This window comes from Microchirus variegatus, assembly GCF_963457635.1.
Source record: "Microchirus variegatus genome assembly, chromosome: 8".
Classification (NCBI taxonomy): domain Eukaryota; kingdom Metazoa; phylum Chordata; class Actinopteri; order Pleuronectiformes; family Soleidae; genus Microchirus; species Microchirus variegatus.
In genome coordinates, this window is record NC_139809.1 from 5476391 (window position 1) to 5492000 (window position 15610).

Genomic DNA, 15610 nt, shown 5'->3' on the forward strand with positions numbered 1-15610 from the left:
CCCCTTAACCTTCATTACATAAAGGTGGTAATCCCACAATTAAAGTTTTAATTAAGGGACCTGACACTTTATATTGGTGCTTTAAAAAGTTCTTTGAGCCAAGGACCTCAGAGGTGAATGGTTTATTACCGTCTCTTTGTGGCACGCTGATCCTCTGCACAAGGCTGCCATAGGTTTCTCATTACTCTGTGCTTTTAATTCAAATGTTTAATTAACTGCTCAGGAAACCCGAGCTTCTGCACAGAAGGGGAATGGGAAAAACTACAGCTCCACTCGTGAAAAAACGTCAACACACCTGCATGTGTTACAAGGAAATGTGCATAGTCTACGAAAGACCAACGAGAAGAACACACACATACAAACACACACAAGGAGGTTTATAATTGGTCTAACTCGAGTGGCCACTCATCTCTATTTTTCCAGCTAACGCTCCACGCTGGAGGTCATGGGACGCAAAAGTTTCTAACAGCTCAAACATTTTTTGTATTTGCATGTGAAGAGGCCTTTGAAATATGTTCGCTATGTTGGAGAATTTAAGTAGCATTCAAGGACCCAAGTACAGTACAAATCGCAAACACTCTCTTACAAACGCGTGGGAATAATAATTAGGTGCAAAGCGATCAGCATAAGACCTGTTTTGGTCTGCATACAGCCGCTTTTTTTCTTTCTTATTAGATCGGCAGCCTTACCACGCCCCACCACAGGGCATCGGCGTAGCTAGAGAAGCCCGTCTTGCCCTCCTCATCCACGGCATCCTTTTCCGCCAAGTAGACAAAGTAGGAGGAAAAGATCAGGCCCAGGAATCCAATGTAAAGAGTGGTGATCAGCTCCTGAGAAACACCCACAGACAAGCAAAAAAACAACATTAGAAAAAGCAAGTTGTTAAGCAAGAATAAACAACGTATGAAAAAATGCAGTCATAGTGTGAACACTGACAACAAATAACTTCATAACTTCAGATTCTGCTCTGCCCTTCTTGCCAAAGTTTGCTAATCAATGTTTTTTTTCCAATAAGAAATAAGAAACAATGCTTGAGCAGTAAAGTATGTATTGATGTATTTTGACTGTTTTTTGTTGGTGTCAAAAGGTTGGATAGAGGTTAGTGAGGCCAACCACTATGACTTAAACTTCCACAATTGTTTATATTTTCTGTAAGCTTTAAGTCACATGTTCAATGCGTCTTTCTCAGATGCCACGATTCTTGGGTGTCAGGTTTGTTTATCCCTCGATAATTGTGCTGTGTGGATTGGTTGAATAAGTAAACTATCGTTTATTATACTGTAACCATGAGAGTGTTTTGCACACCCTATCTTTCAGGGCCAGGTCATACTTCCTGCATCTATACGTGCATAGAGGCAGCAAAGGTCCGTGTAACATAAATTTCGTCATCCACCCTTAGCAGATGCAGACACTGACACTGACTGCGCAGGCTCCTTGAAGCAGTTGGTGACACACTCATGCTTTAGTCCCAAAAAAAGACAACAAAGTAGATGGTAACCATGGAGACTTGCCTACATGGACGTAGAAATGAGGGTGAACTACTGGTGGGAAACTGCCACAACTGGATCGTAATATGAGATTGAGTGTACACTGTAAGTAGAACACAAGAGTGGCACGGACCAGAACCATAGACTTGTACGCACATGCAGAAAGGCGAAGCAGCTCTCTGCAGACACGGAACGCTCTAAGTATGAACCGGCCCTTACTGTAATAGTGCTCTTGAACGACTTTTGGCATTGTGTTGTGTTGAGACCAGTCCTGTGTCAGACAGGTCACCCTACACCTTCTGCACAGCAGGAGGGAGAAACAGGGTGTGGTGTTAACTGTAGTCTATAATCAGTCAGGGGTGTGGGATTCACTGCCCTTCTAACCCTCAATTGAAGCAATTATGTAAAATGAAGAATGTCTCTTTTACAAGTGGCCATTAGTAAATTTACACAGCTCATTAAATGCTCTTAAAATGGGATGGCAGAGTTGGAAAAAAAACGTTTGGCCTTTGGACCAGGGCCATCGTTCCGTAAAAATAGGCAGAGATCTCCAGCGATATATTCCCACTAAATAAAAATAATTTGAAGTAGTCATGTGACAACAGGGAGATGGCAAAAAAAAAGCCCATTCGGCTCATGTTGGATTCGTCTTAACAAGTATTTTCTTGACCTTTGCACATAATCCTCACTGATAATTCTTGTTCTTATGCATCGAAGAGACACGGATGTTCAGTTTGGCTATGATGGGAGAACATAGTCTACTTCAGAGATTAAGAAAAGAACATTACATCCTCTGACCTCAGAAAATACCACAAACAAGTCTAACAGGATACGATGCAAAAAATATAGAAGTAACCTTGACTACCCTTTCTTCTCCTATTAAGTCTGGTCTCCTGTGGCTTACTTGTGCTGTATTTCTAAATAAGCTGCATCTACATACTTCTAACTCTGTCTGGTATGCTAACTCAGAGGTTAATGTGACACTGTATCAGTCTGAAAATGTTAAAGTAGACATATATTACCCTATTTCTACTAGTTAACCTAGTTCCCTGGTGTCCTAATGAACATGTCTGCGACATGCTTTGGTCAAAATACCTTAAGGATGAAGCACCATAGCAGCTTTCATCACAAAACAGCCCTGTTCAGAATGCTCGGTTTTGAGTGCCTGTCTCTTTAAATGCAAATGAGACACAGGAAACTACGTCAGCGTCACTGAGGCTCTGGCAGCTAACAGCAGTTAGCATTTGGAAAAGCCATCATTTTCCGACTCTAGCCCGGCAAGTTGCTGTCATATATAAAATGTATGCACTGGACACGTATATCCTCTTAGGCTGGAAGATTGTGTAGAACTCTGTGCTGCACTGTGCAGCCAGGAATAGAACACTTTGCGGACTTCTGCTCTTCCAGATACCATTGCCCTCATCTGCACTCTCGCATTTTATAGGGACAAAGCGGAGCTCCGCGAGACAACAATTCCAGGAATTGTGATGTAACAATGAGACAGAAGTCAACATCGCGTGTTTTATCTCCACAAAAACATGAGTGAGTCATCTTTTTTCACACTTTGCCGACTCATGGGGCATCCAGAGTCTCAAATATTTATTTTTGCATAATATGTCTCCTTTAAACTCACTTGTCGATGAATGAAGACTACAGATCCCAGGAGCCTCCACGTTCCTCCCTGTCGATCCACATGGAGCATGCGCAAGATTTGGAGGAAACGGATGCCCCTGCAACACACCACAATATTTGTCTCATTGTGTTCAGATTCCTGTGCGGATTCCTCTGCAGTCTGCAATGGTTATACCTGATGGCAGACGTGGCAAAGACTTGGCCATTGGACCCTACACCGAGCACAATTATGGAGGCAATGACCACTATCAAATCTGTGAAAGTAAAAGAGAAAAAAAAAAATGGGTTAGAGGAAAAAAAGGAAATCAGGATTAAAGATTTTCTAGTTTCCAAGCTGTACATTGATCAAATGATCTAAGTTGTTAATCTATAAGAACAATTCATGACATCTGTTGGATGGGGAACAAAGAAAAACGCCAGGTGCACCTATGATTGATATGGGCTTCCTGATAAAGCGGAGGCGTCCTTTGATGCCAGCATATTTGCTGCGACAGCCTGCCGACCACAGCCGGACCACATACTCTGTGCCAAAGAACAGCACCAGCACAATCTCCTGCGGGGCACAATGCAAACACAAAGAAAGTGTGAGATTAATCAATAGGTACAGAAACAATCACTGCAAAACACATACACGAGGAGATGATGTGGAAGTAGATAAGGCATCATTTCTAAAAGCACTGTGCATTTTAACGCTAATCTAAAAGCACTAAGGCCATTAAAATCAATCATCGGGATTTACCATACGATATGAGTGGGTAATGACAGGTGTGTGAGACGGAGAAAGAGACACTGAGGTGGTCTTTGGGACCAAGACCACGAAAACCACCCAGGAGGAAACATGATGGTTGATAACAAGGCTGATGACAGCTCACACAGGGACACGGTCAATGGGTAAGTATTAAAGTCTCAGGATGAAATGCCATCACATTGCCGCCTAACAGATTATGAGGATAAATAATCAAGTCAGGAGTTAAGATCTTGTTGTAAATGTTGTAATGTGCAACACCTGGGGATGATTAGATATCCTTGTTTTCTGATGAAGGTTTGTTTCTTATCTGTAGTGCAATGCATGCAAGTATAGCCCTGGTGAGATTGTTGGTTTTTTAAAATTGTGTTACACTACATGCCTTTTTTTTTTTTTTTCTTAGAGCAAACTAATTAAGTCTGTCCGTATCCATAATATTTAGCCACCATACTGTCTGTTAAATCGGAGACCATGTGGGTGGCCCATCTCGTTGATTGCTTGAACTTGCTGCTCCCTGAGCAGCCCCTTATATGAAACTTAATACCTTGAGCCCTGCAGCAATAACACCGCACCACTGAGCCCAAAAACAATGGCCTGCCAATCATGCCACACACTATTCAGGCACGCAGAAGTGTCACCCAGTGAGAATACGCACACAGATTTTTTGAGGTAATAGACAAAAGAAGGGGAGGAGAGAGAAACAGAGCTGAAGACAAGAGCAGGCAGACAGATATGGTTCAGTAAATACACTTACAGCACTGTAAAAACATATTTTGCAATGCCATAATAACCATACTATATGATTATTTGCCAATCACTTTATTGGAACGCGTTTGTAGGTTTAAAATAACACTTTCTTCCTTAGTGTCAAGTATTTACACTCACACTCGAACAATAGCATTATCCTGGCTCTCTTAAACCTGGAGTAAAACCCTAATTCATGTTATTGGTAAAACCGTGTCCTACTATTTCACATCAGAAAAAAGTAGCTGCTGTGGAAAAAAAAAGGTATATTACACCAGGCGTGATTGACAGCTTACTAATATAAGAGAGAACTTTCAGTCACACCATTCCAATCCAAATGCCAACGATCACAGACTTTGACGGATATACTGTAAAAACAACACACCTGGTGGTTTCCCCCTAAGACTTTAGCACGATGCTGTAAATCAGAGATGCGAGCAGGGAGTCAAACGAATCAATGGCATCCATTGTACCCACAGCCATGTCCTTATTGTTTGTACAGAACACACAGTAACACACCATATTTGTTGCACCTTCATAATCCATGGAGTGTAACCAGGCTCTCTTCTATTAGTGGAAAAAGAAGGTTCACATGACTGGTTACCTGCTGACTTATAATCATAATAATGAGTATATGTTTTTTAAAGGATAAACCTTCACTAACATTAAAGGTCAGAGCAGAACATCAGCGCACACACTTTATTCATACAGAATCCCCAATTTGTCAAGCTAAGTAATTATACCATCTGGGTAACATTTGAAAGTCACAGGCACATTAATTTGGCGGATTTGAGTGGATTAGTTTTAATAATTCCATAAAAATGACCCAGATGTGGAGGGTGTTTTTGAGTCATTTGTGTCAGTAACTGGCAACTACATGTTTACAGAAAACAGCCGCCTGCTCGCTCACCGATAATCTCATCAAGCCAGACGCAGATGAAGCTCATTCAAAGAGCTGCTGGGAAATGACAGTATCAGATGAAAATGTGATTAGTTTGCTTTATCTGTTTGTCCCACGACAGGGAAGTTGTTGGCAATCCATTACATCTAGATTTACCTGAGGTTTAAAAGGCTTTTTTTGAAACCCACGGATACACAAGCCAAAGTAATCGCCTTGTTGATAAGGGTAAGGGTTGTTGCAGTCCTGAAAATAATATCAGCTTCATTTTAATTTGCACGTTATTTATTTAAAGAATTGAAGATGTTACAAAACAGATTTTATGCTAAATTGTAAGATTCCCACACAAATACTCACAAAATTATGAATAGCATTTAATTCTTCAAACCCAACAGCTTCAATATGGCATGGGACATCAATGCTATTCCCCCCACAATTGTCTCTTAAAAGTTGTACTCCATTTAACACAGAGCTTTGTCAAGTTTACTGTACGTCTTGTGTTGGAAACAGTCTAATGGTGTGACTCAAAGGTCACCAAACCATGTGGATTTTCCCCTTTCTGGCCTCAAATGAAACCCGAGTCTTCCTTGGTTATGCATCCATTTACTGTTTCATGAGCGTCGGTCAAGGGGAAATTTTGAAATAATAGTGGAACTAAAAATGGCATCTTTACTGTCATTAAAGAAAGAAAGAGTCTTTTAGGGTCAAAATTAAGGATTTAAGATGTGAAATAAACAATAAAAAGTAGTTGTCTGACGTCGTTACCACTTTTGAAATGTGAAGTGGTGAATACGAGACAGTAGACACGTGTGACACGTGTGTGCGCTTCTGTCACTGGCCCAGCCTGGCTTTGCTTTGGCAGCTGCCCTGAGGGCCAAATATCCTCAAGGACAAATGCCCCCTCTGCCATGCAAAACAAGCAGCCTGTGATTTAAGGATGTCAGCTAACCCTGAACCTCCTAAGTATAACTGCTACCACCAGTGTATGTCACCGTGACCATGACACCGCGCACACAGCTCCACTCTCTCAAACAACATATAATATACAGTAAATACAATAAGGTTTTATCTTATCTCACAATTATTACTGAAAACAAAACAAAGGAAAAGGCTGATAACTACTTTAAATGCCATCCAGAGTAATGAAGCAACAGTAATAAGATGCAAGGATGGTGGAGGGTGGAGCCAAATAGAAAAAAGAGAGAGTTAGCGATCATGATAATGAGTGTATTTGACTCTTCCTGGATATAAATAACTGAATAACTGTGATTGTCGGTCTTCAAAGGGCACAGGGCAAAAGTTTACAGAACACAGTGTCCGCTCTGTCCTCTGACTGCCCCCGAGGCTCAGGAGGTGGTCGATGCGTTTGCTCTTGTGAGTGTGTGTGTGTGTGTGTGTGCCCATGTCTATGTGTGTGTGTGCAACCTTTTGTGTGTCAGTGTAAGCTGTGCACGAGCATGCAGTAGCTGCGTGTGTATTTATATTCACACAGTGTGCTGACAGGAGACAGATGATGCAAGCTCTTTGTAGAGTTTCCAAACAGCAGCCATCATTTCTGCTACCTCGTTGTAAGCGCCGGATTTATTGCGACGGCTTGCCAGTCTTAATGGCCTCATAAGGCACAAAAAAAAAGTCAATTTAGCAGCAAGTGTAGTCTGTGTGCATCCCCCCCACTGTTCTGTATAGCCAGTGTCATCATATAAATAATTGAACACAATGACTCGTGAACATAGCCATGGCAGTCATCTAAACGTGTAACTCGTTGTAAGACGCTGTGGGTGAATATAACACAAGCAGCCAGGTGTCAAATGACTCGCAATAACTTGAAGCGATTAGTCTCTGTAACATCTTTGGGCCGAGGTGTAAGATGGTGGGTAAAGGCCTTCGCTGACGAGATCTTCTGTCTCCATCGTGTGGACACAAATAGGTACTGCAGTGCAGCTATACTGTCTTTAATCTGTCTCTAGCTGTACATTTAGAAAAGTATGTATTCTGTTCAAAACAATACTTGATATTCAGTATTCAGTTCACAGAGGTGAAAGAAATATGTAAATTGTAGATCATCACTGAGAACTGTTTGTGTTTGCTTCATACAAGACTAAATTATGTACTTAATTTGCAAGAAAAATCGTTGCCATATTTTCTCTAAATGCATTGATCATTTAATGATTACTCATCAATAAGGGAATATTTTTTATGAAAATTATGTGGCTACACATTTCTATAAAGCACAAGTGAATTATAAACATGGATTTTTGGAGTTTGCATGTTCCCAACTGTGCGCGTGGGTTTTCTCCGGGTTCTCCAGCTCAGCTACCTCCCACAGTCCAAAAATATGCAATAATAATCACTCAATTGACCATAGGTGTGAATGTGGGAATGAATGGTTGTTTGTCTCTGTGATGGCCCGACGCCTATGACCCTAGGTCAGCTAAGATCGGCACAGCGGAGGATGAAGCAGTAGAAAATGGATAGATGGACAATGAAAAAATAAGCAAAATGAAAATACTCACCATCCAGAAGAGGGTGCCAGTGGCAAAGTCTGCATATTGCTCTATAGTCGACAAGACACTGAAGATTAGACAAATCAGGACCATGACAAATCTGCAGGGAGGGACACAGAACTTTGAGTCATTACCCACTATAAAATACTCAAGCCTTTCACTTGGTTAGGCAGGAGTGAAACACAAACACAGAGTAACTTATATAGTAATGATAACACTTTAGAGTGAGTGCATCACATCGATTATAAATCACAGTATAAAGTCTATAAAAGATAACACAGATGTTACAGGATATGACGATTTACTTTCGTCTAAATACTCACGTTTGCCGTTTTCACTATCAATTTTTACACAAGGAAAAAAACACGGATCTGTATCGTTAAAGGATTGTCAGTTTGTGGACAATTTGTAATATAAATATTTATTTTTAAAAAGGTAGGATATGGATGTAGGGAATGAAAGCTGTCACACTAAATGGAATCTGCTTTTGCCAAACAAAAAAGTCCATATACACATTTCTGTACAGAAAAACTACATCTTTGCCACTAGATGTGAAATATAATTATGCGATAATCATAATATTTATTTAAATGAGAAGCAACAAGTCAGACATATAGAGCTTCTTTGTCTGTTACTCTTTTTGTCATCAATCTGCTTGTCTTAACAGCTAAACTGGATGTTTCCACATCACCTAGCAACAGTGAAAAGTTCTGACAAGACTGTCCATCTGTCAGTGTATATACATGGTCTATAAATATGACTTTGTGAGCAGGACATCCACACATGATGTACATGAAGGTAAGGACACATGGGAAGGGTGCAGAAAAATCAGTGATGAGAGGCAAGGGAAGGAAAATGTGCAATTAACAATTATTTTCAAAATGGATTTATTTGCAGATTATTTTCTCAAATTATTATTTTTGTATTTATTTTACATACGTTATACAAGTGTATGTTATCAGCACTCCCTTTCCTTCTCTCAAATCATTACGCATTACATGACAGTATAATAACAATATGATAAGAGTATGTTTATACATTTGTAATAGAATGAGTACATGCAGACAGACCCACCAGTACAATCAGTTATGACCATTTTCTCCACCCCAGAAATAATCCTTGAAAAACATCTTTTAAGTGCTGTTACATGACATATCGGTAATGTTTGCATGCACCATCATTACGAATCAAGCTAAAAATATATATATTCTGCGGTGAGTGCCTTATGAGACCGTGTAATACAAGCTGGATTACAGGCCATATGCTTGAAGGGTTACGTAAGTATCTGTTGTTTATCCTTACTCATGAAACGATGCAGAATTTATGGAGAATAAATGCAGAATATAGATACGTATATTCTTAGGACACTGCATTGACTTCCATTCATTTACACAGCTGAAAATTATTAGTTATGCCTAACCTTAACCATAACCAGTTAATGGCTAACCCTAACCTTCACTCCCTGACCACACCATTAGCTTTTAATTTAACCAGCTCCTCAGAAATTGATATTTGGTCTCCATTAGGACAACTGGTCCTGACAAAGTGACCAAAATGCAGAAGCATTAGTAAACAATGTCATTTCTAGTATATTCCTAATAAGAAAGCATGGAGGTGAAGTCACATCATGCCCTCAAATATAGTACAGTTTCATGCAATTTTGATCAGGGCGAGGCCAATCCATGGTGTTAGTGTGGATGCTATTTCAGTTTGCTCTCATTATCTCCGCTCCACACTACTAGACAACGTGTCTTCTCTTGTATATTTGGTTCAGTCTTTAGCTTTGAAATCAGCCCGTCACATACGAGGACGGTGGGAGTGCTACTTTTGTTAGCCAAAGAGATTTCACGGTCAGACACGGCCCCTCGATGTCGTGTCCTCGGCATATGGCACGGAGGGATTTGAGAAGTGTATTACAAGTAAAACCAACCAACCCCTTCCTTTGCAGAGTGTGCACATTCACTAAAAGCAAGTGATTCAACGGCCACGACTCCATGTAACATTAAACTGGACAGATCAGGTACGCTGTGAAGGAATGAGTGAGTTGTATCGAAGCATCATAAATTAGAATTGAAATGTCATTGACCATAGAAGAAAGTGAGCAGACATATCTTACTTTTTGTCAGATTAATAAATGAAAAAGATATTAGTTAAGCAGTGATAAGCAATTAAATCATGAGCATCCAATCATTACTGTTGCATAAAAATGAATGTAGCTGCTGAAGAGCCCTAACCAATCTTAGATCCTCTAATTTGTCTAAATGTTTTTTTTGTATACTGCTTTCTTTCACATATCAAAGAGATGGTGCTTGTTTAATAAATCAAACTAATGTGGGGAAAAAGTCATAGTAATCAATAAGAACATGTATGTGACAGAACTGTAGCTCTCAGATGTTAATTAAAAGAAAGCCCAGGTTTGGAAAAAAATAATTGAGCAACTGCAAGAAAAAAAAAACACTGATATTGATATTATTCATTCTCAGTGAAAACATATTCCATAAAAAGCAGATAGGATGAAACTCAATATCTACAATATCTCTACTGTACCAACAGTGGGAAACATGTCATAAGAAGTTGGCTCTTCAGTAAAAGGCGGCAGTCAATTTTATATTTAATCTCAGCTCATTGGAGCAAAATTACTATAATATGTTAAGTAAAAACATGCAAATCATATTATGTGCAAAATGAACTTCACACAGGGTAGTTTCTTTCAGAAACTGATCCATTGAGACACTTATTTTCTAATAATTTAACCTACTGAACTGTATCTTAGGAGCCAAAAGAACTGTGAACTGTGCTCTGTTCACCATGGGAACCCTCACACGACTGCATGCAAGTAATGTGTGACATGCGTCAGTGGCAATACCAGTGATATTTCTCAGGATCATTCCACAGCCATGCCTGTTTGTCAAAAACTTCATTTTGCAAGAGAGTAGACTTCAATAAACAGGCCTCGACTAACAGCACATATAAAATTGATTGATCTATTCCATGTGCTTTCTGGCAGTATCTCCTCCTTTTCTCCACCATTTAAATAAATCAATGATATAGCTTAGAAGTTATTGGAGTGAACTGGCAAAACAAAACAAGGGGGGAAAAAATCATACTTGTCACTGGAATGGCTTCAGTTTGCAATAACTGTAGACACATCAAAAGTCCCTGAGATGAAACTAATCATACAGCACTAACACCACTGTCAATGCCTCCGTTTGGTCAGGCTGTAAACAGATAATAGCTACACTATAGGTGGAGTCATTTCTAATTTTCAAAAAGTCATAGTCTAGAACATTCAGGACTGACAGACAGGGCAGACGTGTCCGCTGTGGAGAGGACTAGGTCACTCCCAACCATTAGCAAACCTTATTTGACCATGTCAAAACCCCTGGGATCTGATTAAAACAAAACAGCTGGGGCTTTAGTGAGTATTAATGACTGCAGATTTGTGCAGCTTCACAAAAATAAGTATGAAACAGAGCTAAATCAAACCTCCAGTCTGACTAAACAGATGTAGGAGGCCCCTATACGCTTTCAGCCTGTTACTATTTTCAGTATAGATCCCTAAGACGACAATACTTCCTCATTAGAAATGTGACATGTTCAGATGAAGATGATAATCACATATATTCACTGTCAAAATATATGTTTTTCTAGAGTTTTTGAAGCGTAAGCAAGAACAATGAGCAATATATGTGGAAAAGAGGCCCATTCCAGACATGAATGGTGTTTAGGGCTGCAACTAATGATTATTATCATAACTGTTTCATCTGCTGACAATTTCTTCCATCCACTGTTTCTTTCAAAAAAAAAAAAATAATGTAAAATAGTGTGTATGGGGTGTCAGATGTCAGAAGGGCCCATTTGCAGTGGCCCAGGTTTGAGTCCACCCATGGTCCTTTATATAAAAAAAATATCAAAAATGATGTTGTGTAATAGTTCCCATATTGTACATGTTGTATTTAGCTCATAAAATAACTTTGTCCATAGATGTATAAAGTTGTATTTTGGTTTCACAACCTAATTTGAAGACAACACATTTGATAAATTATATATACAATAAAATAAATAGATAAAACAAACACTTCCTATGTTTTCCCAAACATATTGACCTAAGAATTTAGATTAAATGTTGTCCCAATCTGTACCCATCATGTTCTATCCACTGAAGAACACACATTTGTTTCTCACAAATGTCACACAGTAATCCTTTTATATGTTATTCAAATGTGTAAACACAGAAAGTTTACTTTTGCCTTTTACTTTTATGAATTGACTGCATCCATGAATGAAGGAAGGTCAACCGGGCAAACAACGCTTTGAAAGCTTCTCTCCTTTCTCCTCCATCAAGCAATGGAGACAACAATCCAACAATACCAAGCATAAATTCAACCAAATGTCTGGACCAGCATACACCTGCATGTCAAATATGTAATTGCTGCATATATATATCTGTGCTGTAACCATACACATTTGTTCGATGAGTGTTTGATGCTTAGCTTTCACTATGTTTTCATATTTGCAAAACAATGAGATTTATCTTTCCACCTTTCATAAGCTGCTTCATGCACTCTGTTATGAAAGAAATATATGCTTATAACCTTCAAAAAACATAGACATAATATACTTGCTCTTCATTGACCTCACTCCACTTCCTATACATCCCGTCCACGGTGGAGCTTAGGATGGATTACACCACATCAGCCACAAATATGGATATTCCACTGAGGCTTAACAATGATCTTGTCCACCAATTACTGGGAAAATAGATGTAAATCCCCTTACAGGTTGGAGGGCAAGACAAATGTAGGGAGAAATAGCTGAGGGGGGTGTTTTCAGAAAACATTAGTGGCGTCATTCATAAGCAGCAACTTCAACAAATGTATGTCAGATTAGTCAGGCACATAGCGTAGTCTTCACTGACACATTAACCCTTCTGTTACCATTCTGTCGTCGCAGACAGGATTTGGTAATGCGTAATTCTACCTAAGCAAAGCTCCTAGACCGTTTGTGATATCTACAAAATTCATGGACAAGATTCACCAGCTTCTCACTACCGTCATTCCTAAATGGTTGAATAACTGTCAGATATTGAAAGTTGATGTTATCTTGGAAAAAGGGGTAAAAGAAGAAACATTTCTTTGACAGTTATACAGCCATAATATCAAAATTAATCCAGGCGGCCTGAATATCATGACGGTCAAAAGAGGGTTAAACACGCCCTGATTATGCAGACAGGAGACATCCTCAATGGACGATTTTGCATTGACTGCACCGAAAGCATTAGCATTAGTCACTGAAGTAATGTTCATATATATAAACAAATGCATTAAATGTGCTTTTTTGCAATAGATTCACCTCTAAGACAAAAGACAAAGAAATTAAAACATACAGGCCTTTTCCCCCTCGGCCACTTATGGACACTTTTCCCAGCCTCATTCACACTGACATATCATTTTGAATTTGACATGGGGAGCCATCAATTGAATAAGATAATTGCAAATTCGATCCTACAGTGCACATGCATTATTAGTGAGAAATGGAGGTGGCCCATACAGAACACTTAATCAGCCAGTAATCTTCTAGTAAGCAGATATCCAAGAGGTTTCCTTCAAGCCAATTCCATATAAATGGAGAGGAAAGCCTGCAACTGAGGAGTCACTTTGACCATTTCAATCATCTGCCCAGAAACTGGTGAATGGCTTTCTACAGTACATGGCAAACTTGTTGTGGTGTGATGATATTAAATGGAAAATTACCTTTATTGGATAGTAGCCCTTTGATTAGAAACATAGATCATTTAAGAATAATGATTGTTTTTTATTTTACAGCCGGAGTACTGAACTGTGCAATTTTAGGACAAGTTAAGTATGGTAAGTACTGCATGAAATTGAACTGCTAGACCTGCCAGATAATAGAACCAAGAGGTAAAGTTGTAATTAGGGCAATTCGTAGGTGATAAGAGCCATGAAAGTGTCTGTGTGTACTTGTTTGTGTTACCTCTTTGGGACATTTACTGGCATAAACATTAATCGTGTAAGTACCAGTCGCCCTCAACCTGAAGACGGAAACCGACACCTAATGAGGCTGGTTTAGGGCTAAAATTTGAATTGTGGTTTGGTTAGGGTTAGGGATTAACTGGTTATGGTTAAGGTTAGGGATAACACTTTGTTCAGGCTGTCCAAAGTCAATGCAGTGACCTAAGAAGAGCAGCTGTGTGTGTGTGTGTGCGTGATCCTAACTTAATGCATGGCTATTAGGGCTGTCACACATCCTTTTGTGTGTCACTTCTCCCCTGCCAATCTCTAAAGGGGCCAGGAAAATAGATGGCCACTGGCAATAGCCATCAACAAATAAGAATTACTGAAGGAATTGTCAGCAGGGATCAGTAGTTTAATATTAAATGGACAGGCTCAGATTCTCCCTCCTCTGTGATTGGAAAACCTCAATTAATTAGAGCCTCAATTACTGCTTGGACAGACCATCACCAATGCAAAGCACAAAAGGCACAATCTCCACAGTGTTTCCATCCATCTGTGATGGACAAATGCGTCAGTGAAATAAACGTATCGTCTTCGAGCTCAATTTCAGACAGCCGAAAAGTGTAAGTGTATCTGCCACTTAAATATACTCAACTGGCTCATGTGTTTCAATCATTTAATCAGCTAAATGCAACTGAGCCAAAGCACAGTGTGTGGGGGGGGGGGGAGTGATTGTGTAACAGATTATTTGGGGAGAACAGGACTTTTCAAAGGTCAGAGGTACTAAGATTGAAGTCAGATGCTGCACAGCAGGCTAAACTAAATTAATATGTTTATACTTGGCCTAAAAAAAAAACAGATTATTTTTGTTGTAATGTCCACAGCCTATGTCTACTTAAAGATGCATGTGGAATATACTATGAGGAGGAGCAGCAATAATTCCTTTACTGTTTCCAAATGATGTAGTAATATGTAAACGTTGTGCATTAGCATGTTTTCACAGGACACATTGTAACAATAGGAAAAATAAATGTGAAATTATAGTCCACTGTGGCTATAGTTAAATAACTCCACAAAAGAAAACAATTTGTGACTTTCATCTGAACTATTATCATTCATACTTTCACCTAATCTCGTCTAAATCCATGTGCTCACGGCTTACTATGACGTCGGCAAACTAAACTGCGGGATACTTCAATGATCATAAAAGATCCTTCAGTCACATGTCAGGGGTTATTCTTAGCCATCAAATCAGTTTCTGAGTTTTGTTGATTTGTCCTCTTTTTGTTGTGTTTTCCCCCAAAATATCACTGTCCATTTGTTATTTAGTCTAGATATGTATAACTTACTGAACAAAATATTAACAATAATAAAATGTCTGGAAAATGTTTGATGTTTTTGTATGTTTAACATTAATTATTGAAGTATTCAGTTTATTTTACAGAATGAAGGAGTATAAATGGTACAGTCTACTCTGGCATGCTTCTCTGTCCCACTTCCAATCATTACACCATGCAAAAACAACAACAGGTTTTTAGTTGACAGAGGATATGAAAACAAACAACGAAGAGGTGGTGCTCTACAGGGACACTTGGTAATATGATTAATGTAAGTTGTCTTAGCGG

The 15610-nt window shown here is 39.2% G+C and overlaps 1 protein-coding gene across 1 annotated transcript in view; it reads right to left on the bottom strand.

The window, feature by feature from the left end:
* kcnq1.2 (potassium voltage-gated channel, KQT-like subfamily, member 1.2) overlaps positions 1-15610 on the bottom strand; it is a gene marked incomplete at both ends in the record, with an annotated part of 155070 nt that overhangs the window by 138344 nt on the left and 1116 nt on the right. The window contains 5 exons of the mRNA XM_083893710.1: positions 690-830; positions 3121-3217; positions 3295-3373; positions 3546-3672; positions 8020-8110. Coding sequence (XP_083749836.1) covers positions 690-830; positions 3121-3217; positions 3295-3373; positions 3546-3672; positions 8020-8110 — 535 coding nt within the window. The remainder of the gene's footprint in view (positions 1-689; positions 831-3120; positions 3218-3294; positions 3374-3545; positions 3673-8019; positions 8111-15610) is intronic.